This window comes from Protopterus annectens, chromosome 1.part1 (assembly GCF_019279795.1).
Source record: "Protopterus annectens isolate FY-2018-M chromosome 1.part1, PAN1.0, whole genome shotgun sequence".
NCBI lineage: Eukaryota > Metazoa > Chordata > Ceratodontiformes > Protopteridae > Protopterus > Protopterus annectens.
The window spans coordinates 467495467-467520820 of record NC_056726.1 but is presented as its reverse complement, the minus strand read 5'-3'; the positions used below and the strand labels follow the sequence as shown (position 1 = coordinate 467520820).

At 40.9% G+C, this 25354-nt stretch overlaps 1 protein-coding gene across 1 annotated transcript in view; it reads left to right on the top strand.

Annotated features, from left to right (window-relative positions):
- Positions 1–2395: 2395 nt before the first annotated feature.
- Positions 2396–25354, top strand: part of URB2 (URB2 ribosome biogenesis homolog) — a 217685-nt gene continuing 194726 nt past the window's right edge. Inside the window, exons 1-3 of the mRNA XM_044087101.1 lie at positions 2396–2411; positions 2515–2678; positions 7487–7597. Of these exons, the coding sequence (XP_043943036.1) occupies positions 2396–2411; positions 2515–2678; positions 7487–7597 (291 nt within the window). The remainder of the gene's footprint in view (positions 2412–2514; positions 2679–7486; positions 7598–25354) is intronic.

Genomic DNA, 25354 nt, shown 5'->3' with positions numbered 1-25354 from the left:
GGGGGGGGCATTCATTATAACTTACTCTTTAAAATCCAAAATCCCCACTGTGGCTCTGCATAATCAGTTGTGTAAAAGAGGAGTCTCTTAAAATTCTCGTTTCATACTACGAGTGTGCATTGTGTTCTTCTCCGTCGTCTTCTTTATTTAATTTTATTTATTTAACATTTGTTTACCAGGAAAGTCGACATGGAACAAAGCCGATTTCAGTGGAGGCCCGAGGAGAAACACTCAGATGCTACTTTGAAACATTATTATTATTTATATATGTGTATTGCATACACATATATTAAAAAGAACTAGTAAATCAGAAGTGAACAAAGGTCCTAACAAACATTTAGATGCAAGAGTAGTGAATATTACATTAAAAAACACACAAATCAAACTGCTGAAGTCAGCAGCAAGAGAATGAACAAATAGTTTTGTAAAACATTTTTTTAAGAAATATCATTGTATAAGAGCAACATATAACATATGGGTGTGGTGGACACAACAGATCTACCCATGGCTGCCTTTATTTAGTCACTTGGGCTTTGCCTCATGATCAAACTGTACCATCTGTTGGAAAAAGCCTACATTAGCCACATCAACATTTTTCACTATTACTTAACTATGGTAATGCTAAGCTGAGCAACAGCAGACAAAAGTAAATGGAGCAGATCATCCAAATTTACAGGAGAAGACAGACAGATGGCTGATGTACAGGGATCACAAAAACCTTAAAAAAATGCCATGCTTAATCATAATGCAAACAGAGGCTCTAACAGACTGTAATACTTACTGTCGTTAAAGACTATATTTGAATGAAGCAGTGCTCTGTCTTATGACAGTTTAAGAAAATTCCCAAGCAGTGAATCTGAAAAAACATAGGCAGTACTACACATTATTAAATAAAAAAAGCAGCAATGGCAGCAAACATGAAAGGGGAATTTGGAAGCTGTATACCATGACAAGTACATCCACCCACAGCCCCTTTTCTCATTTTTGCACATGGGGTCACAGTGTCACTTCAACGGAGACCATCCTCTAGAACCATGATTTACACTGCCAGGTTGCTAGCCTTGCCATGATAGTACCTCCATACCGCAAACACACATGCACACTCATTAGCCAGTTCAGTGTGTGCTATCTACCTACTGCTTGTCTTGTGACAGATGTGAAAAAGAACCCAAGACATCTACTGAGACACTGGAATTTTCAAGGGGAGGTCTCACTAGCTAAAAAAAAGATTGCTAGAGGAACTGCATTCATTTCTTGAGACCCCACCCCACTTCACAAAAATATTACATATTTGCATAAATGCACTGTACTCACTAAACTGACTACACTCTCGTGACATTAGCAGAGTGCCAAAGTCACATTGTACCGATTATCTGCAGGGTGAATGAACATAATTAAACCATGCTACATGAAGACGTGTGTGTGTGTGTGTGTGTGTGTGTGTGTGTGTGTGTGTGTGTGTGTGTGTGAGTGAGATTTTGCTTTTCCTTTCTTACATTGTTGGACTTGTGTGCAGGATTGTTTCTTTTTTTACATACAAGTGGCTCATTTTCATTTTTCTTATCTGTGAAAACAGTACTGGAGATCACAGTATGCACATGTTTGTCAAGGAGGCAGGGCTGCGAGTGGGAAGTATGTCCATTACAGATTCCTTGTACATCAGTCCTCAGGGCTGGTGTTGGTTTATGAAGTGGGAATACTTTGGGTTTGAGAGAAAAACATCTGATTTTGCTTGGTGGATGATGGCACTCCTGTCATCACTCATTCTTTATCCTTGTGTAGAGTGAATGGGCCATGGGGCTGTTGCCCTTTAGGAGAGCTACTGGGCCAGTTGAGCACATGAAGTAGAGGACTGATGTTCTCTGAGAGGTCTGGGGTGAACCCTAATATTTATAAGGTATGTGTCCAGTTGATTTATATTTTGATATTCATTAATTCACATTATGTCTTGTGTATGATGTAACAAACATTTTTGTGGATTCTGCAACTTCTTATTGTGCAATATATATGATTGTTTAAACTGTGCATGATTTTAAGGCTTCGTAAATGACTACACACTGTTATTGCCATAAATACTGTAAATGGAGATGCAATACTTTTGGCCACCTTTGTACACTACTTTGGACATTGCTCCTTCAATAATGCTGTCACCTTTTCAATATTTTTCTCACTTTTGATAGGAAAGAAATGATGATATTAGGAATGAAGGGTTGTATGCACCATTTTGCTGTTAATAGTTGCTGCTGTTACTGGTTTACATGGCGCCTGGTGAGAAGCCTGCCATTACGTCCTGTAGTCTTGCATGGCTCTTAAAATGCTTTCTTGCATTGTAATACATTTTGTCAATAGTGAAGTACTTTTTAAAGGTAAAATACATGATTACAGTAGGGAGAAAATGAAGAAATTTACAGGTTGGTGTTAAGGACTGACATTAATGTTTTTTTAAGCATTTGCTGAGTTTTGATTCTGGAAAGCTGCTAAAATAGTTTACGTTATTGTCTTGTACTGTTTTAGCTCCCTGGGTGACATCCAACATCTTGCAGGAGATTGAAGCTTCCTTGAACAAACTGCTTATCCAGCTGCTGCAGTTGTGCAGTGTTGAACAGTTTTATCTTCTAATGAATCAGTTAATAATACAAGATTTGGAAGTCACTAACATTTGGGAAGGACAAGACAGGGTGAGTCATAATTGGTTTGTGCTTATGTATTTAATGCTGTTTACCAAGTGATTCTTTTAAGGCTTTACATCTTTATCAGGGTAGACTGGGGGAGATAATTTTTCTCCAAGATACAGATTTGAACATTTGGATTGTATCACAGGAATTAAGCATGTGGATGATGTGGCATTGACAATAGATTGATGTTGCAGACACTTATGTACTTGAAACAGTTGATTGACTCTTGGATATAGGATGGAGGTAAATAGAGACCCACAGCATACATTTATTTATTAAGGCAGTACATCAGAGAAAGAAAATAGCGACTTAGCCTTAAAAGGCACTTGTGCCCTAAACCCACCATATTTTCTTTTCCCAGAGTGTATTTTCTTCCCTACAGAACAATCCTCATACTTCTACATGTTAAGAATTATGGCTTGGCAGTTTGTCTTCTGTGGCATTTCTATCTTAATACATGAAAACTACAAAATCAGTATGCATGTATAAATCTATACACTTAAATCACAGTAGACATGTATACAAACATAAAGAAACTTTTAGTTAAGATACAACATAAACCTAACCGCATAACTTAGTCCATTTTAACTTGACTAGAACCGGTTTCAAGGTGACAGCAGTGTTCAAACCAGGAAAGCGGTCAGCCGCTAACCTTAAAATCCATTCATATTCTTTAATCTCTAAGAGATTATTGCTGTCTGCACCCCTGATAGATACATATAGCAAGTCTTATCACCCTAAATCTAAACCTGTGGTTGGTGCCATGAGTATCTATGTGTTTATATAAAGCATTTTTTTTCGTTGTTCCTTCTAATTTCAGATTTATGTTAGATGATACGTTCTTTTAATTTTCTCATGGTTTTCCCCACGTAAAAGGAAGGACATAAAGTGCAAGTGGCTAAATAAATCACATTCACACTAACACAGGTAACTGTTAAATTAAATTTATAAACTTTCCCAGTGATCGGATAAGTAAAGTATCACTAGTATTACCTAGGATATCTATACAACATGTACAAATCATACAACTTAAAAGTACCGCGTCTGGATGTAGTATGAAAATTACAACTACCTCTAAAATCCTTATAACACAGTTTACTTTACAAAGTTCTCATATTTCTATACGAAAAATAAGGTATATGATCCAAGACTTTCCTTATCTCTGCCGATGCCATCATAACAACCCAATTCTTTTCTATGATATGTTTAACTGACTGTGTCCTGGTATTATATGTAGTAACATACCTAATCTTAGTTGCGTTTAACTCTGGAGCAGGTTCATCCAATAGTGATAAAATTGGTGTAAGTATTGTCTGTCTATCTTTTATGGTATTAGCTTTCAGATCTAACAATAAGTTAGAGTCATAACCACTGCTTGAAAATTCACTCATCATTTCATCAAGCTGTGTAAGAAAAAGTGAATCATCAGTGTTGAGCCTACTAGCCCTACTAAATTGTGCTGTTACTATTCCTTTAAAAAACATGTGGAGCATGCATACTGTTCCTATGTATATATCTACCAGTATGTACCTCTTTTTTATAAATGCTAGTATGTAACAGTCCTTCTGTCAGTTCAACCTTCAAATCTAAAAATGTCACAGCTATCTGAAAACTCCATTTTGAATTTCAAAAAAGTAGTTGCAGTATTTAAATCAATATAATCAAGTAATTCAATGGAAGACCCTTTCCAAATCAAGAAACAGTCATCTACAAAACTTTGATATAAACGCACATTACTATTCATTAAAATGACTACAAACATATGTTGTTTCCCATTGATGTAATACTAAATTAGCATATGTATTAACTACTGATGTGCCCATGGCTACACCAGTAAGCTGCAACTAAAAGTTTCTTTCTGTTTGTATACGTGCCTACTGTGATTTAAGTGCATAGATTTATACATGTATTTCTATCTTAGCCAACTTTTTCAGTGCACACCATGATGAAGTTGGAAACGAAAACACTGCTAGCAAGTTACCTGTAGTTCTTTGTTATTCTACTCCCATTGGAGTTGTAAAGCAGTTCACTCTAAAAACTCACAGCTTTTTCACTGTTTGCTGTCATAGCTGAATCCTTTTCCATCTTCTGGGGCCTTAAACTTTTTCAGTCTTATGCAGTCTGAAGATTAAGAAACCTGATTAACCACGGAGAACAACTTCAGTAATAAACTGACCTTTGCATGCCAGGAAATATGACCCTGGCTGACTCTGTAAAGGATGGCGGGAAGAATACTGGACCTGAAACTTAGAAAATTTCACCTTGTAGATGAGCTGTGTTATCTTTGGTTATTTTTTACATTTTTACAAATATGTTTTACAGAATGATTAATACACATGCAGGAAACAAATATTAAGAGTCCTTGTAAATCAGGCACAGCCACTCAAACTTAACAGCATTTCTTACTTCGTTTCTAAGTGAATGAAAACTAAGATCTGACTGCAGAAAGTAAACTCGTCAAAGTAAACTCGTCCCCTGTGCATTCACAATTCATTATGAGCAGAAAGCTTTCTAAGAAAACAAGATCACGCTGGGATGTCTGACCCCCATGAAGGCATTAAGATTGAAAAAAATATTGAAATTGATAAATATTAAAATGAATAAGTAGTACATGGAGCACAACTTTGCTCTGAATTCAAGAAGAGTTTAACTTTAAGCACCTTTCTAATGTAAAAAATGCACTAAAGTTTTTTAAGCATGATCTCAGTGTAGATCTGTAGATTGAGATCTGAATGGGTATATGATGACCTGATATTGCCATTTGATGGCAAGTGGAGGGCAGAAATCATTATAAAAAGGTAAATTATCCTTCAGATCAAGTAGGAGGTCATTATTATATTGGGTAGTTGTTTTAACTTTGTAAAAAGTAGTGATAAATTAGGGGGTTGGCTAAGGTAACAAATCTGTGTTTTCTATGAAAGTTGTTTTTGTAGTATGTGTTTTGAGTTCCCTGATGTTGTTTTGGGGAACGTGTGTGCTAATTTTGAATGTTCTGTGTAGAAGGGATATGCAAGTCATATGAAAAGTGCTGTTGTCTTGTAAGCTTGCTTCAGCAGCATTGAAACTTTGGTAAAAGTGAATGTGCTTATTAATAAAGATTGAAATGTAGCCCGTGTTTCTAGTGGAGGCTGAGGCAGAATCTGCTAGATCTTCTCTGTGTAAGGAAGCTTCGGCCCTTTTTTTTTACATAGGAATGCATCTTGTGCTTTGTCACTGAATATTCATCTCTGTTACAAATGCCAAATGCGCTGAAGATCAGTCGGCACAGTTAAGTATTATTTGAAATGGATGTTAGGGTAAGGTTTTAAAGAGTGCTGGTAAATACCTCCCAGAAAGTGTTACTTGCATAGAAGTATATGCCAGATTACAAATAAATTGTTTTAACTCATTCACTCCAATGGAGCTCAGGAAGTTTGCACTGTGACTTCCAATGGATGGAGCCTAAGTTTTTTGACAGAATCAAATTGTCTTCATATTTCAAAGAAATGTTCATATTTCTGGAACCATGGCAAACTCTTCAGCACAAACTGTTTTTATAAGGGTACTATTCTTTAGGTTGTAGGTCTTAAACCAAATTTTTTAAGTCACAGTAAACACTAACTATTACATTTGTAATATTGTGTAAACCACTTGCAATATCTCTGCAACCATTTAAGTTACATACATACTGTCAGCAGCATTTTTATTCATCTAGCTGAGAGCTTTCATATGAGGCTAAGGAGTTCTGTTTCTATTACCTGGTTGTTGAGATATTTAAAAAATATGAAAGTTATATTTATATAAGTTAATATCATAAAAACAATATTTGATATGTATTTACTTGCACCAGACATAGTTCAAATATTAATGCAGTTGAGTTTGCTACTGTGTAAACTTTAAGATGAAATCTTTTTGCAACCTTGTACTTAACATGATTTTGGAATTATTGATGCAAATATGAACTAGCAATATTTGATGCCAAGAGGTGTCGGTAGGAGTTAACAGCAGGTGCACCTGGAGGCATTACTCAGATGTAATGAGTTTTAAGGGACTTTATGAAAGCATGAAATGGAGGACATTTCCCTTGATTATTTGTGTACATTAACTGATCTGTGAATGCATTATGAGTGCCAGTTTATAACCTTTTAGAATATTTTATATATGTACCTCACTAGTTTAGTTTAAGTTTTGTTGTGCCCAGGTATCTCTCTCTTTCAGGAGTGACTTTGGAGCACTACTCTGATCATCATATTTGTTGAGAGTTTTCTTTTTTGAAGTTGTGTTGTTTGGTAGCTGTCTTGGTTTCTACAGAATAGGATTTAGGCAACTGAGATGCATTGCCTTAAGCTGCTAAACTTCATATGCCGGCCAGACTGTATGGAAAAATAATCCAAAACCTGATCTTGTTAAATAAGAATATTGTCTTTTGGAGGATTTAAAAGCATGTTTATGTATATGAGGCCAAAAAGTAATAAAGAAATGCAGTAATAAGATAGTATGCAGCCCTTGACATTTCTAAGCCACACCATTGTCATGCCACATTGGTGTCTTCATAATATAGATGTGCCCTTGTATTAATCTTTTCAGATTGCAGAGTAGTATCATAATCAGCTGACAGTGCTTACAATGTTTTTTTAATATAAAATATTGTCCATGTATTGATGATAGTTGTCTGTTTTGTCTGGTTTATCTTATTTAGATTTTAATACTAATTTCATTTTATTATTGAAGTGCTACAACAGGAGTGACTTGTGTTGTTTTGTGGAATTGCCACTTAAAATTATTTGTTGTCCAGAACTGTACTTAATTTTTTATTTTTACTTTTATTTTAGACTGTGCAGTCAGCTGTCACTTTACTCCAGCTGTTAATACTTTGCCCATTGAAAGAAGACATAGAACGAATGGTCTGGTGTTGCATTCCCCAAGTTACCACTGCATTAGTTGTAAGTAGTATGATTCTCTTGAACTGTCTGCATGGGTAGGGTTTAGTTCCTCCTGTTAAACGCTTTTTGTGAGTTTTCCGTTTACTGTGTACCATCGGGCATCTGGCATGGATTGCCTGTGTGATATAAAATTAAGTTGTATTATACTAGAAGTCCTCATTCGTTTTTTTTTTGTTCATTTGTTTTTTTTTTTAATGTCACGAATTTGACTTTTTAGTCATTGATTGTTAATACATCCTCTGGCTGGTCTTTGGCTTCTAGACACTTTCATGCATAGGGGCAACAGTTGAATTTTTTCCCCCAGCAGTACAGTAGAAACCTGCCTGTGTTACTGTAGTAAGTCTCTTCTTGCCAGTTACAAGTGCCATGGGAATAGACCTTTGTAATCTGTGACGGAACAACATTTTTCAGACAGTCATGCCAAATTTGTATTCATATACAGAAGGTAATAAGTGAAATAATTTCACTATTCATTTAACATTCCATGGCAGGACTACTGTATGTTTAAAGTCGTCTCATTATCTGACTTTTGTAATGTATGAAGAAACCTTTTTAAAGAAAAAGGTATTTCCCAGTCATTTGAAGAATTTACTCCCATGCAGGAGGTGCGAAGTAAAGTATTTTCTCTGTTTATTTAGCTGATGTACAGCACCATTTAATGAGCAGCTTAACATGTTCACATTTTATGTGGAAGTAATTATTTTCACAACAAATATTTTCCCTTAAATGTAGGAGCAGGTGATTTTACTGAACTAGCCATGTCTATACTAACAGAATTCAATAGATAATGCTTTTAAATTTTACCTGTTTCTTGATTGTGTTAGCCTACTGGGGAACTTGATCCTTTTCTGGTGTGATCCAGGATCACTGTCTGGTTCACTGGCTTGCTCCAAGTCCCACAGTACTATTGGTACAGGAAGCAACTCGGTAACAGTTGAAAGCTTTAGTCTTCTGCACTAACTGCCAGTTCTTTGGTGTATGCACATATTTTCCTTTTTGTAGTAACTGTAACCAATGACTGGCTTGGATGTTGGAGGAGTTGGCACGGAGAAGCTGGAGATGTGTGAAAGCCTGTGTGTGTCTTGCTAAACCAAGTGTAATGCAGAAGTCAGAGCCACAGCAGGGACTTGAGGCTGTTAAAAAAAAAAAAAGGCACCAAACTCCTTGGTCATGACCTTTGATAGCATTGCAACTGGCACACTCTCTTCTTACCTGAAGCAGAAGGAGAAGAATTGATTGGAAATGGGGAATCGGGCCAAAGAAGGAAAAAAATGTTGAATAAAAAACACCCTTTTTATTATCCTTTGGATGACATGTTAAACCCAAGGTACCATATGCTTGAGTTGGTGGTAGTTCAGGTGGATGTAAAAGAACCCATTGTGCCTTTTGAAAAGAGTAGGGGAGGTTCCCCGATGCCCTGGGCAAAGCTCCCGTACTAGTATAAATACCATCTTTTTTTTTAACTGGATAAGACCTAGTAAGCTAGTAGCCTGATTTTAGGGGAAGCCAAAAGATAAGTGGTGGTAAAAAATTAATAAAAATCACTATATCTTTTACACTACATTGGCAGTATTTGTATTAGCATAGCATTCCCACCTATGCATGAAGAAGCTGGCTCTAGCAAGGCACCAACTTGTCCATCCCTTGTTCCACAGCTTTCTCACCACATCTCATCATCCCTTTGAAGACATACAGAGATCCTGAACCTACATCTATTCTTTGCGTTAATGGAGCTCAAAGTGACTGAGAAGGTAATCACCTCCGTCTAGTACTCTGTGGTAGGGGTTTCAAGATGTTGGTACCACCTAACTCCCATTTGATCATCTGGAGGTTGAGAGTGACCAGCTCAGTTTCCAGGAGTGACATTTCAAGTAACTTAATTAAGGGACATGGATACCTGAAGCTAGGTTTTTCCTTTTATGGATTCCTCCCAGGTCAAGTAGTGCCATCTAGGCTGGTTGTGCAGGGAATGATCACCAGTGTCCATGGTTCAGGTTCTAGCAATTAGGCAAATATTTGTCTGCTGAGAGCAGGAGATCTCACCAACTGGGAATGGTTACTGTGTCAAGATTTAGTCAGTTACTACTTGGAAAAAAAACAGGCACTTATCAAGTTTTTGATGCATTCTGCCTCCTTTCCTCATCTTTGTTTTCTAAGTTAACCTAATCATAGAGTGGAAGAAGACTCATTTGTGCTTAAGGAAGGTGCTTAATTTTCTCACATGGCTCTCACCCCTTGGTTGGCAGATGTCCTACAAAGACATGTCCACCAGCCCCGTCAAAGCAGTTATGACAGTGATGTGGGACTGTCTGTGGTAGTGGTGGTGGTAGGGGGGATTACAGATTTGAGTTTCCCTTGGTTTGGTGACCCATTAAAAAGGACCAGTGGTTGGCACATATGATCACTCATGTGCATATCTTGAAGCTCACAAGTCCTTCTACAAAAGGAATCTCACTGGCAAGAGCAGTCAATCTTAGCAAAGCTGTTAAAATAAACCCTGACTCTGCCGCTGAAAAGGTCTGTAGAGGTAGTCCCCTGTTTTGAATGGGGTTTGGAGATTTACTGTTACTCTTTAGCGCTGAAGGGCACAAACTTTCTCCCCTGTTCTGGGCTTTACTGATGTCACCCAGCACTTCCAGTGCATTTAGTCTCAGATGGTGATGGTTTTGGGTCTGGTGCATTGGCTGTTGCATGGCTTCAGGATAGTGACATTAGGCATGAGAGACAGATTTTTGTCACATTAACATTTGGGTCCACACATGGAGGCATTACTTCCACTTCAAAGTGTGGTCATTTGCTCTTTTTGTACCACCTAAATTGTTTAATAAGATGTTGGCCTTTTGTAACCAAACTCTTGCAGAAGAGATATCCCCATGTGTTCCCATGCTTGGATGGACTGTAGCCTATTAGCCCTATCTATGGGTTTCTTTCCCAGGAATTCTTGGCTGCAGTCTCTGGGGATGAGAGTTTCTCTGTGACTCCTATACTAAGGTCAGCCTTTCACAGACAAGGAGCTGGATACTGATTAATGTCATGGTTTTGGTCAGCATTGGATGCTAAAACTACAAGGCACCTTTAGAGTAGAGGAAAATGTTCTAAAATGTAACGGATATTTTAATAGCAAAACATCTTTCAGATTAGTGCATTATATTTACCACCTTAGTTAAACCAAAATTAAAATTTGCTAAATGTTCGTATACAGCAAATGCATAAAGAGACATTTTAGCTTGCAGTAATTGAAATGCTAGTTGTGGACAAAGAACATATTAACACCCACTCTTGAGATGCAGTAATAAAATTGTACTGGAAGTTTAGATGAAATAAGAGAACTGTAAAGACTAGTGAAATAAATACATAAATTGGAATAAGTTATGGTAAATGTCCTATTCAGGTGGTGTAATATTCATAACATGTGGGAGTCCACTGCCAACTGACTTGAACGTCTGGCCAGTATACAAAAGTCTAAAGCTACTGTAGTGTACGTACGACATCACACATAGATTCAGTCCTACATCAGTCATAAAGTGATATCGGGTATAAAGCGGATGTCAGCATGCACCCGTCTTCAGAACATTTTTCCCACCAGTCAGAACGTCTTCTCCCATCATTTGCTTGTCAACGAAGTTGCAGATTCTGATCAAGATAAGTGCCCTGTTGCTGTGGATTATAAGGAAACTGTGGATTAAAGGAATTTTTATACTCTTCCGTGTACGAGCTCCTTGGTGTTTTCGTTTCCATTTTTACTTGGATCTGTTGGTGTTTTTTCCTATTTTTTTTATGTGCTACTGTTGTGGTTGAGGTTACATGTCAGCTAGAAAGGCCAAGTGTCAGTGTGGAAGGCAAATTCCACAAAGATTCCCATGATCTTTGTCTGTTTTGCCTAGGCCAGTGATGGCAAGCCTTTTGGGTTTGGTGTGTGCAAAGCTCCTGGCACAAAATAATTCAGTGCATGTCACTTAAGCAACGAAAGCAAAAGCAGTGTCTTGGGTGGTGTTGGTGATCGCTGGTGTGTCACCCAAAACATTGTGGCATGTCTCCTTTGACATGTGTTTCATAGGTTTGCCATCACTGGCCTAGGCTCTAACGATGGCCATACCTCTTGTTCGGTTAGCAAGCCTTTTTTCCCCAAGACCCTGTACAGTCATCTAGTTTCCCTCAATCTGTACTTAGAGAAACAATGCCTTAAGCACTTGGCACCTAATATGGAAGGTATGTTGGGCCCTTCAGATGAGCCAGCTAAGAAATCTAGGCCTGGCTTGCCCACTGCTCCTGCAATTCCGGACACCTCTCCCAAGGCCGATGTTGGCCTGGAGACTGTTTCGGGAGTCAGGTGATTCTTCCACAGGTACTGGGGGTGGAGGCCATGAAGGAACCTACTAGGACGTCCTCTGGGGATACACAGAGTTCTGCTACAGATGTAGGTGAGGAACCCAGGCTCATTTTTATTGTAGTCTCACGTGGCATTCCTCAAATTATTGTTCACAAAGATATCCTGAGTAGTACTTTTAGAGTGCAGTCTGACGTCGGGTCCCTCATCCTTTCAGCACATGGATGTCCCACATAAAAATAAGCATGCTGCTCCTGTTTCCCAAGAATGACCTGCGGATTGGCAAGCCTTTTCTCAAGGGCTGTTTAATGCCTTTATAGCCCTGAGACAATCCACTGGACTCCCCCCCCCCCCTTCTCTCCTGTTTCTCCACAAAAGGGGATTTCAGTTTAGGTTTCATCTGATAGTAATCACTCATCTGGGGATGAATCATTGGCATGCTCTGCCTAAATTTCATCCCCCTTAGGATATGCATCCATGGAAGAAGAACCAAATGGCACAGATTCTTCAGGGGAGGATATTTTTATGTGGGGAAAACAATTGTTAAAATGAGGGAGTTCTTTAAATGAGATTGCTCCCAGGTGTCAGAAATTCAAAAAAGGTATGACCTTCTGCAAATGGATTCCCCTTCTCCATCTGCAGTCCCCCTTGTGCTACCAGCTTTTTTATGCCTTTTCAACTACTTCTAAGTGTCCTGATTCACAACCTCCTGCCCCTAAAAGGCCAGGCAGGTTTTACAAGGTGCCAGAGGATTCCAAATTCCTGTTTGTGTCCCTCTGCAGACCCTACTACTATTTTTGTGTCTGCTAATAAGGCCTCTAAGATGTTGTTTTCTACTTCCCTTCTCCCTCCGACAATGAGAGTAAAGTTATGGAGAGGTTGGGGAAGAAAGTCTATACTTCTGCAACATTGGCATTTAGAGCCATAAATTACCAGACCTATATGGCAAAATACTCTTTAGCCCTTCTGTCTGACACTAGTAAGCTACTTTCGGAGTGTTCAGATTCTCCTAAGGCTCAGTTATCCTCCATTCTGAGCTCTTCTGCTCAAGTCACACTTCTTTCAATTAAGTATCCTACAATGCTGTGGAAGCATTTGCCAGAGCTGCTGCATCTGGGTCTGTTCTCAAGATGTACTCCTGGCTCAGACTACAGCCCTTGACAGACGACATAAAGGCTAAAATTATGACTGCACCCCTTAACAACAAGGGCTTGTTTGGCGCTTCTACAGCTGAACTATTTAAGTACTTACAAGAAAAGGGTAAAGAGCAGCAAGACCTAAAACACATTTTCATGTCCCCAGTTCCCAGATTTCAAAGGAACTACCCCTTTAAACCCCCCTTTGTAAGGAAATCCTCCAAAACTCAGTCTTCCAAGGGTAAAAGAGATAGCAGAAAGAAGTACTCGGGCAGGTCTTCAGCATCGTTTCCTGCTGCTCAGAAGCAGCCCTTTCTGAGTAAGCCAGATAGTCTGTGACTACCAACCTTCTTGTAGCCAGACCCCTCTTTCCCCTACATCTTCCTCTTTCTTTCCTTGCTTGGAAACAGATCCCCCAGGACTCTTGGGTCTTCTCAGTCATCCTTCAAGGATACTTAATGGTATGAAAGACCCCACCTTCTTTCAAGGGTATTCCACAATCCCCAAAAGAACAGCTGGAACAAGTCATTTCCAGTCTTCTTTCTCAGGGTACCATTCAGAAGGTGCTACCTTTCCAAATAGGGAAGGGGTTTTACTCCAGGATGTTCTTGGTTCCCAGGAAAGATGGCCCCTGGAGGCCTGTCCTAGACCTGTCACACCTAAACATCTTCCTGAAGGTTCCCACCTTTCACATGCTATCCTTAAACACACTGCTTCCCCTCTTCCTTCCTCAGGCCGACATGGTGTCGTTAGACATGGATGCTGATTTCCAGATTCCTATTCATCCTCTGTGCAGGAAGTATCTTCACTTCCTATTGCTTCTTAACATTTTCAATTCTCTGCCTTGCCTTTTGGACTGTGTATGGCTCTAATGGTCTTGACCAAATGCCTGGCTCCTGTTACAGCCTTTTGCAGACTAAGGGGTATTCAGATTTTCACATAGCAGGATGATCTCCTCCAGGCTCATTCTCCAGACACCCTTCAAGAAAATCTGTTCTTCATGGTGTCTCTGCTGCAGGGTCTAGTATTCACAATCAACTTTCAAAAATCGATCTTTGTCCCTTGACAAGATCTCTGGGATGCAGAATACAAACAGGATGTTGACTTCCTTACCTCCCCAGAAGGTTCTCTGTCTCACTGCCTACTTCCACGCTCTCAGGCCTCTCCTGTCCCTGACTGCCAGGGACTTTCTTCGCCTCTTGGGCTATATGGCATTCACTGTGTACCCATGCTGCCTCTAGCCAAGATACACATGAGGAAATGGTAACTTAGGTCAGTATGGATGCAACATGCTCATCCATTGGAGTTTGTTATTCCCCTTCTTCCCTGCTTGAAAAAGGAACTAAACTGGTGGATTCAGCAGGTTACCTTGAATCCAGGACTATCCTTACAGCCGCCCCTTCTCCCTCAGGAAGTGTTCACAGGTACTTCAGACTTGGGATGGGGAAAAGAGGGAGGAAGACCAACATAAAAAGAGAAGAGAGCCCTCATTTTTGCTTTGCAAATTTTCAAACTTCTTCCAGGTGCTCTAAGGAGGCTCACAGACAACACCACAGTCCTTTGGTATGTCAAGGGACTATGCAGACGTGGATCTCTCAAGCTTCTGAGTTAGCCACTCGGTCAACTCCCCCTCTAAGTGGTCTGCATTCCCTCCACTCAGAATGTCATGGCAGACCCATTGAGCAGGTCCATGACTCAAGCCCAGGAATTGATGTTACACAGGGATGTGTTTCTGGACATTGTCCACCAGTGGGGTATGCCTCGGGTAGATCTCTTTGCCTCCCCTATAACAGACAACTTCCAAAGGTTTGTAACAGAGTTCCCCATCCTCTGGCATGGAAGGTGGACGCCCTATCTTTCCCTTGGAAGGGGATGTTTCTCTATGCATTCCCCCCTTCCCGCTTCTCCAAAATGTCCTGCTGAAGATCCAGCAGGAGCAACCAGAAATCTTATTGGTACCCCCCTTCTGCATTTAGTCAAGGGCAATCGTCACAAGTTACCCCACAGAGTGGACCTACTCACACAGGACAAGGGATCTCTAATACATCCACAAATGTCGACCCTGCAGCTGGCTCAGTGGGTGATAGGGTTTTAATCCCTTTGAGACACCTTTTTCTGAGGATGTGCTGCAAGTTCTGCAGGAGGCTAGAAAACCCAATACTAGGCAATCCTATATTTCCAAATGGAAATGGTTTTCCATCTGGTGTCTAAGGACCTACAACCACTTTGGGGAATTAAGTCACTAAATAATGACAGGCACTGAGATGTTCTTCATCTCACATTGCTGCAGTCCTTACTTATGGGTAGTCCGCTGTCCTCGGTCGGCCCGAATACCAAAGTATTAGGCTGACGTCGGTCATGGGCGCTCAGATCTGACATCAGAGCATCAGGGTATAAAAGCGCATGACCGACGTCATATCCTCAGTCTTTTTTGCCGCATGGTCCGATGCAGAAGCAGCGTTGCAAGTGCCGTTCGGCGTTCTGAAATTTTCGAATTCCGAGTTTCAGACCGAAACCAAGTTGGGCTAAGTACCCCGTTGGGGAATATTTTTGTTTTTTCTTGCCTCAGTTAATTACCGGATATCAGAAAAAGTGAATAATTGTATTTCTTGTGGGAAACGGATACCGCATAGGGATTATCACTCTCTTTGCATTCCTTGTTTGGGACCGGACCACGACGTAGTCGGGTGTCGGTTTTGTGCTAGGTTTAATAAGCGCACTATAAAAAGGAGGTTAGATTGTGTTAGGTTAGTCTTTGGTAAGCGGTGTAATTATAATATGCCGTCGGATCCTCCGACGTCCGCTTCCACGAAGCGCAAAGACAAATCCTTGAAACCTAGATAGGTTGATTCGTCCGTTTCGGACGCCGGTCCTGCAGAAGCTACAGTAGAGCAGGTGGATCCGGCTGAAGTTTCTGTTGAGTCTCGGGGGAAACTTTGATTTTGCAGGATGTGGCCTCCCAGGAGTCAGGTCAGGCTGAAGGGGCCTCTCAAGTTACTGTTCTCCCTTCTATGCCTAAGGTGGTTAGGCCTTCTGCTTCTATTTCTAAGGCTTCTTCTAAGGGCAGGTCTGTTTTGCCTTCCTCTGGTGTCCCTTCAGGTACTTCAGGGTCTGTGCCTAAAAAGCACATGCTTAAAATGGCAGAAGATTTGATTACTTTAATTAGAGGTTCTATGCCCCCTCCTGATAAGAGGCCTAGGGTGGAGCCAGAGTTGGAAAGTTTGGATCAGGCCTCAGATGACTCAGAGTCTTCTGCTGAAGATATTCTAGATTTTCATCCTTATTCCGATTCTGATGCAGAGGATTCCACTCCTTCTGCTTCTCCTCCAGAGGATTTTTCATTTTCAGAAACTCTGCATTCCATGAGGGAGCATTTTAAGTGGGAAGGACAGGATTTCTCTGATTCACGGAAGAGGCTTAGGGAATTCTTGTTTTTACCACAGCATAGACCCTTGGCTATACCTCCTGTTTTGGATGTTGTTCAAGATGTTTTCTCGGAGGCTTCCCTTAATCCAGATTCTTTGCCTCCTGCGCCAGTTAAACCGGTCAGGTATTACAGGGTGCCCGAGGCTCATAAATATCTGTATAAGAGTCCTAGGGCGGACCCAGAAACTATTAGTCAGGGGCCTAAGGGTGTTAGAGCCTCTGTTGTAAAGAATCCGGTTCCTCTAGATAAGGAAGCTAGAGCTTTGGATAGATGGGGTAAGAAGGTGTATACCTCTTCTACTTTAGCAATGAGGGCTTTAAATTGCCAGTTTCATATGTTGAAGTATCAGAATTTCCTCCTTTCTCAGCTAAAATCTAAAGTGGATGCTTTGGCAGAGGGTATAGAGTGTAAAGAATTGCAGGATTTAGTACATGTCTCTGAACAGGTGGGTAAGCATTCTTTGCAATGTGGTTTTGATGCTGTACAGGCCTCTTCTAGGGTGGCTGCCACTGGTTCAGTTCTTCGTAGGCACGCCTGGCTTAAGGATCAGAATTTGTCCGAGCATGTTAAAACTAGAATTCTGGATGCCCCTTTACAGTCTAAAGTTTTGTTTGGTCCCCCTGTGGAGTCAGTTTTGAAGAAAATGGAAGACAAGGCTAAGTCTATGCAGACTGTTAAAGATTTTTTGCAGGTACAACCTCCAAAGTTTAGTAGGAATTGGCCTACTAAGGGGTGGACCTACCCTTCTTCTGATTCGCAATCTAGGGGTAGATCTAGACGTGGCAGGGGCAGAGCTCATAGTACATTCAGGCCTAGAACTTGGAGTTCGCCTGCACAATCTGCAGGTGAGGGCAGGGGCCAGTCCTTTCGTAAACAGGCCCAATGACCTGCATTTTCAGCTGCCAGATTCTTCTTGCCTGGCAGCTCCTTTGGGAGGAAAGTTAGCACTCTTCAAGCAAAACTGGCTTTTAGTCACCCAGGACAAATGGGTATTGGACATTATAAACCGAGGCTACAAGTTTTATTTCCATACATTGCCTCCTTTCAAAGGCATGCCAGACGTCCCTCCTCGGCAAAGGATAGAGGCTCACAAGCAGATTTCTTTGCTTCTTCAAATAGGAGCTATACAGCCAGTTCCTCTGTCAGAAGTGGGACTAGGATTTTATTCTCGCCTGTTTCTAGTACCAAAGAAAGGGAACACGTGGAGACCAATTTTGGATTTATCTATCCTCAACACTTATCTGGACATTCCAAAGTTCAAAATGCTGACGTTACAACAGCTTTTACCTCTGTTGGGAAAAGATCACTGGATGGTAACTCTGGATCTCAAAGAGGCTTATCTTCATGTTCCTATCAGGCCCAGTTGCAGGAGGTACCTGCGTTTTGGCTGGAAATTTACATTATCAGTTCTCTGCATTGCCCTTTGGCTTATCTACTGCCCAGAGTGTTCACAAAGGTTCTGGCTCCAGTGATTGCCTTTTTCAGGTTAAGAGGAATACAGATTTATCCTTATTTGGACGATTGCCTGATTATTGCACAACACAAAGACGAACTTCTTCATCATCTTCAGTATGTGATGGTAGTGTTAAGATGCCTAGGGTATTCTGTGAACGAAACAAAGTCCAGTCTAGTACCCTCTCAGGACAGGTGCTTTCTGGGTGTGAGACTGAATACAGCTTCCCAGATGGCCTTTTTGACCCCGGACAAACAAAGAAGCCTTTCTCTTTATTTCCATCAAATGTCTCTACAGTCCAGGCTGACTGCAAGGACAGTCCTTCAAGCCTTGGGGTTCATGGCATCTTGTATTCTGGTGCTTCCCAATGCCAAACTGCATATGAGGAAGCTTCAATGGTATCTCAAAATGTATGGACACAACACTGCCAAGATCTAGACACTGTCATTCCGATAATACCTTGCATTCAGAAAGAATTTTTGTGGTGGGCTCAGGAATGTCACCTAAACAAGGGACTCTCTGTGACCCGACCAGAGGCGAGTCAGATACTAACGACAGATGCCTCGGACAAGGCTTGGGGAGCACACCTCAATGGAAAATGGGTGCAAGACATGTGGCCTGTCAGACTTCAACATTTGCATATCAACTTGAAGGAGATGTTAGCAGTTCAATTTGCATTGATGGCTTTCAGGATTTACTTCACTCAGGAGAGGTGTTGAGTCAAACAGTCAACACTACAGTCATGTGGTTCATCAACAAGCAAGGGGAACCCATTCGTACCCTCTTTGCAGGCAAGCGATGATTTTGTGGGAGACTGCTCTCAGTTTACACCTCAATCTTCAGGCAAGGTTTCTACCAGGAGCACAGAACTCCTTAGCAGATGTGTTGAGCAGACAAATTGTGGATCCTCACGAGTGGAAACTGGACCCTCATGTGTTTCAAAAGTTGACAGTGTTATGGGGGACTCCAGACATAGATCTGTTCGCTTCTCCACTAAATTTCCAGTTGCCAAAGTTTTGCACAAAAATGTTTCATCCCACAGCTTGGAAGGTGGACGCTCTATCATTCAGTTGGAGCAATCTTCATGTCTATGCCTTTCCACCTCTGCCTCTCATTCCCAAGGTACTCCTGAAGGCCAGAATAGACAAGCCATCCATGATTCTGATAGCGCCGGATTGGCCTCGACAGCACTGGTACCCACTACTGAGGAGTTTAGTACGGGAGCCTCCATGGCCTCTGCCTTTGATTCCACATCTTTTGTCTCAGGAGGGCAATCACTTCCTCAATGTCAAGATTCAGTCTCTACATCTCACAGCCTGGCATATTCTGTTTTAGACCCTGGAGGGTCTCAGCTTCCACAACAAGTTTTGAATGTTATTTTGGAGGCCAGAAGGCCTAGTACAAGGAAAGTTTACGCAGATAAATGGAGGAAATTTTTTCTTTGGGGCAAAGCGAAGGACTTTGATGTTTCCAAGCCTGATTTAAGTGCTTCTCTTCAATATCTTACTGAGTTATTGGACAAGGGTTTGTCTTTCTCCTCGATGAAGGTTCATGCTGCAGCCATTTCGGCTCACTATGACTGTGACCCTCCTTTATTTTCCCATCCTTTGTTTAAGCAATTTCTTAGAGGGGCAAAGAACATAAGACCCCCACGTAGAGCTCCTACTCCTGCTTGGGATCTCAATTTTGTGTTGGAAAAACTTACTCTACAACCTTTTGAGCCTGCAGCTACTGCCGAGTTAAAGTATTTATCATGGAAGACTGCTTTTTTGTTGGCCATTACCTCTGCAAGAAGGGTTTCTGAATTACAGGCCCTTATGGCAGTGGAACCTTTCCTGATTTTTCATAAGGATAGGGTATCTTTGCGTACTAATCCTTCCTTTATGCCTAAAGTGGTTTCTAGTGTGGCCTTGAACCAAACTATTCATTTGCCTACTTTTTATGCAAACCCCCAAAATAAAGGGGAGAAGATTTTGCATACTTTGGATATTCACAGACAGTTATGTTATTATTTGAGCAGAACCAAGGGGTTCAGGCAGTCTCAGCAGTTGTTTGTTTCTTTTGCTTTGGGTTCTCAGGGGAAACCTGTTTCTAAACAAACTATTTCTAAATGGATTGGGTTTTGTATTTCTTTCTGTTATTCCCATCATGGTAAGGAGGTTCCGGCTGGAATCAGACCTCATTCCACTAGAGCTACTGCCACTTCTACTGCCTTTCTAAGGGGGGTAGCTACAAAAGATATTTTGGAAGCAGCCACTTGGAGTTCAGTACATACTTTTTCCAAGCATTACCACCTTCCTCTTTATTCTAAGTCTAGGGCTGGATTTGCCTCTGCAATATTACAGGGCATTTTAGCAGCCTCTAATGCTTTATGATTTTGCCATCCTCCCTTTACCTCTGCTTTGGGATTCTACCCATAAGTAAGGACTGCAGCAATGTGAGATGAAGAACATAGTACAGTTTTGTACCTACCATAAATGTAGATGTTCGAAGATCCACATTGCTGCAGTCCTATTTACCCTCCCTCCTTCCCCTCTGTAGTTTGGCATGGTAATATGGTTTGGGTGATGGTTGTTGTTGGGCATGTTTTTGGGAGGTATCCTGTTTTTGGGCTGTGGCCTTTCTTTTTAGGGTCTTCTGACATCTGGGGCAAGAAAATACTGAGGATATGACGTCGGTCATGCGCTTTTATACCCTGACGCTCTGATGTCAGATCTGAGCGCCCATGACCGACGTCAGCCTAATACTTTGGTATTCGGGCCGACCGAGGACAGCGGACTACCCATAAGTAAGGACTGCAGCAATGTGGATCTTCGAACATCTACATTTATGGTAGGTACAAAACTGTACTTTTCAGACTTCATAACCTTCAGAAAAATGCATGCTAATGCAAGACCTGTTATTCTATCAACTGTCTCAGTTTATACAAGGGAAATTTTTAGTACTGTTTATATGTTCCCCCAATACATTTGGCCGTATCCAGATTTCCTGCATTAACAGGTTGGGAGGTACGTGCAAATAAATTGCTTTATAGAATTAGGCATATCCAAACCTCTCAACTTCCCCAATTTTGGCTCAAAATGTTGCTCTTCCCCTAATAATCTCTCTGCAGAATGGCAATTTTGGAAGAAAACGTGGAGGGTTTACAATTAATAAATAACTAATAATCAGTTCTAGATTACTTTTATTTCAGAAATGAATGTAGATTCTTTTATATTTTGTCAGCTGCTCAAGTTAGCAGTACTAATATTAAAAAGTGTCCCTTCTTTGACAGGTTCCCAGCTGTTTTGTGTGGCCATTTTATATTTTTGCATCACATTTTTGGTCCGTTTTTCATAAAACTATGTTTTTTTTTTGGCAAATTAGTGGCAAATCATTAAAGACTGAAGTTAGAAAATAATGACAGACATTTGAGTTTCAGACTTCATACCCTTCAGAAAATTCCTACTAATGCAAGACCTACTATTCTATTATCCTTCTAAGTTTATAAGAGCAATATTTAAAATGTGTCCTTATTTTTGGACCTTTGTCCCACTTCTGTGTATGGCTTTATCCAGATTTCTTGCTCTGAGGTTGAGAGGTTTGACAAATGTGTCAGGGCCATCACAGTCAGCCAGAGACATTTCAAATTGTGACATACTTGTTGCACCCCACTCCCCCATGTACTGACTCTGGATTTGTCCAAGCAAGGCAAGAAGCAGTTATGCAGTGTAAATGTGCAGAGTATCCCCCCATCCAAGGTAGACACACGTATACAGTGGCTTTTCATCAGTCCTTGATTTTGCAGAAAGTTCTAGTTTCTGTCATATTTTTATACTGTTGATTTATGCTTATTATTCAGAAAGTGCTTTTTGCTCTGTGTTTAAGTAGCAATGCTTTAGTGACCATCGGGTAAGCTTGCCTGAGATTGTGAGATGCAAGTAAGCTTTAATAAGCATACTGTTAAATAATTGCCAACATTGAAAGCCTTTCTGTTGTTGCTATGCAGAGAATACTTGCATAACTAGATAACGTATAAGCCTTGGGTATTGAAATGCATATTATAGTATTTGTAATAAAGGACAGGATTACATTATTTTAAGAAGCTCATTACATTTGTTGGAGACTTGCAGTCATCTTTGCAAGCTTTACCTGTAAACTAAACAGAATGCCAATCTATCATGTGTGGTCCATAACCTGTGCAGTAATCCTTTAAGCAACGTATGTTGAGCTCGTTTCTTGTTTGCTTTTCATTTTTTACTTTGATCATGTTTTCCCCATGAAACAAGTAGATAGTTGTTGTCTGGCAGCAGGTCTTTTTTGGATAAGAAACATTTTTACAAGTGGGGGGAGGTATCACAGAGATTGCTACTTTCAGCATGTTACTTGGTACTTTAATAAAGTTGAATATAAATTATAATTAGACTGCAGTGCAAAGAGAAGTGGTTTAAGTTGAGTGCTGCTTGTTTTTCTTCTACTTGATTTTGACTGGCATGCCAGTAATGTATTTAAAAGTAATTTATGTTTTCATGCCTCACAACCTTTTTGTTTCCATCTAGATATTAAGTAAGCTGTCATGCAGCCAATGCATTGAAATATTTTTTTTCTTCTATACTTCATTTTTTCTTGATTGGACTCTCATAATGACGGTTTGGCACCCAGGTCACCATATTTAAAGTTTTTGTGGTTTTGAGCATAGCTCTTCCCCTTCATAGTTGGCTGCACCCCTTCCCATTGACCCTACCCATTCAGCTGTCTCCTGCAGCCCCCCTTTGATTTGAAGTCACCAGCTGCCACTGCCTGTAATGAGAGAATTTTACACGTCTTGGATGTGCATAGACAACTCCTATTTTATTTAGACAAATCCAAGTCTATTAAGAAATAAAAAGGGGATAAGATGTTTCTATCATCCTAGGGCTCTGGGCAGGCTTGTTTCCAAGTAAACTATCTCCACTTGGATTCATAAAACCATTTCCTTTTGTTATGCATCTCATGGGAAACTCTTGCGTCCCCAGTTAGGGCACATTCCTCTAGAGCTGTATCCTCTTCTGGTGCTTTCTTCAAAGGTCTGGACACTTCCTCCATATTAGAAGCAGCTACATTGTCTTCTGTACAAACTTTCACAAAACATTACAAGTTGGATGGCATCTCCAGGTCTAGAGCTAGTTTTACAAGGGCTATCTTGCAGGGGTTTGTAGAGTGCTACTGACCCTCCACCTTATTCTTCAGCATGAGCTTTGGTATTCTCCCTAGTGTTATGAATAGTGCCACATACAAATAGAAGGACTTAGAATAGTTGTGTAAAACGTTACTATAACCATAGATGTCCTTCTCTTCTGTATGTTGCACCATTCTTTCCTTCCTGCCTTTCTGATTCTTGCCTGTTTGCGGATTGCATTTTCCTCACCTTTTTCAAGCTAGTGTTCTTCCTGGGGCATTCAGTTATGAGGATGGGTGCATGCTGATAGGTTCATAGGTTAGTACTAAGCTAACTGCCCTTGCGAGCCATTTTAAGCTTAGCCAATTATCCTTTGTGAGACTCAAACCCTGCACCTTAAACACCTTAACCATTAGGCCACCCTCCTGCTTTATACCCAATGTCACTTTATGACCGACGTAGGACTGGATCTATGTGCAGTGTCACATGTACTCTACAGTAGCTTTAGACTTTTCCATACTGGCCGAATGTACGAGTCAGCTGGCTGCAGACTCCCATGTTATGAATACAGCAATGTATAGGAAAGGAGGACATATGTAGTTATGTTAAGATTTTACACAATTATTCTATATTGACTAATTCTTTAACATACTAAACTTTTCATAATTAAATATTTGCAATTCAAAAAAGCTTTTATGCCATGTATTTCATTACAAGTTTCTTGGTTGAAGCCACTGTTCTAATGCTTTACAAATTAAACCAGTCCTCCTCATGCTGGAAGGTAGCAATATGCTGGCTGATAAATCAGAATTCAAAACCTTGTACATGATCATTCTTAAGGTTCAGTTATGTGCCACTAGAGTAGTCTAGGATTTCATTCTCTTTAAGATGCTTCTGGGCCTTGGCATATAGGACTATCATATAAGTATGACTGTTAACACAACCATCACAGATATTCAGGTGCCTGTGCTCACACCAAGTAGAATGCAAGTACAAAACCAGCGTAAGCAGGGCTCCAGGTTCCAAGTAGTAAAAAAGTTTAATGCGCAACAGAAAAATCCATAAGACACACAAGCGCTTTCACCATAAGCTTCATCAGGTTCATAGGTTCATACTAGGCTCTCTGCCCTAGGGCATTTATAAGCCTAGCCAGCATGTGTGGCTTTCGCCACCCATTTTAAATTTATTTTGCTATGCCCTTTTTCGAGGTTAGTATACTGTGCCTCTGTCTAACAGTGACACAGAAGTGATACCCAGGGTAAACCTACGATCTCCCATCCACTCATCAAGATTCCTCTTGAAGAGAGTCAATGAGGGACTCTGCCTAACCTGGACTGGGATTTTATTCCAGAGTGAAGGGAGCCTCTGGGTTATGAATCTGTCCCTCCAGCATGTCCTATTTATTTCAGTGCTGAGGTTCAAGTCTCGCGAGCGCGTAGCTCAATGAGATTTGGATTTTCTGAGGTGCAGCATGTCCATTAATTCCGGGTTGGACATGGCTTTATACGTCAGGCACAGATGCCTCTGAGCAGGCGGTATGCCACTGAGTAGAGCTGGAGTTTCTTTAACCGGGCAGCATATGGCATCTGTTTGAGCCCTTTGATCCTCTTGGTGAGGTACTTTTGGGGTCTTTCCAGTTGCTGCAGGTGTCTGGTAAGGTACATCCCAAAAGGGGCACTGCACTCAATTATGGGCCTGATGAGGGATGAGTAAAGAGGCACGATGACCTCCCCTGATCTAGATGTGAATCCCTTCATGATTAGGTGGGCTATATAAAATGTTCTTCTAACCACTTTGGCCACGTGGTTGTCAAATGAGAGATTGCTATCAACTTGGGTCCCCAGGTCCCTAATTACTTCTTCTGTACTTAATGGATTACCACCTATGTGGTAATTTGTGGGCACTTTGTTTTTGCCAAAGGGGATGACTATACACTTTTTGGCGTTTAGCTTGAGGCCATGGCTCTGGCACCAGTTGTCTGTTTCTATGAGGCCCTTTTGGAGGATGCTTGTGTCGGCTGGAGAGTCAATTATGGTGCCCAGTTTGCAGTCATCTGCGAACTTGGTCAGCCACAGTCCTTCCGTGTTGGCCTGTATCTCTGAGAAATATATACCGACAAGAGAGGTCCCAGGACTGAGCCTTGTGGGACGCCACTTGTAACTGGTTTGGAGTCTGACATAGCTCCAGCAATTCTAACCATGTGGGTTCTGTCCTTGAGCCAGTTTGCAACCCATCTAGTGACATAGGGGATTATATGTAAGCTGGTGAGCTTATCTA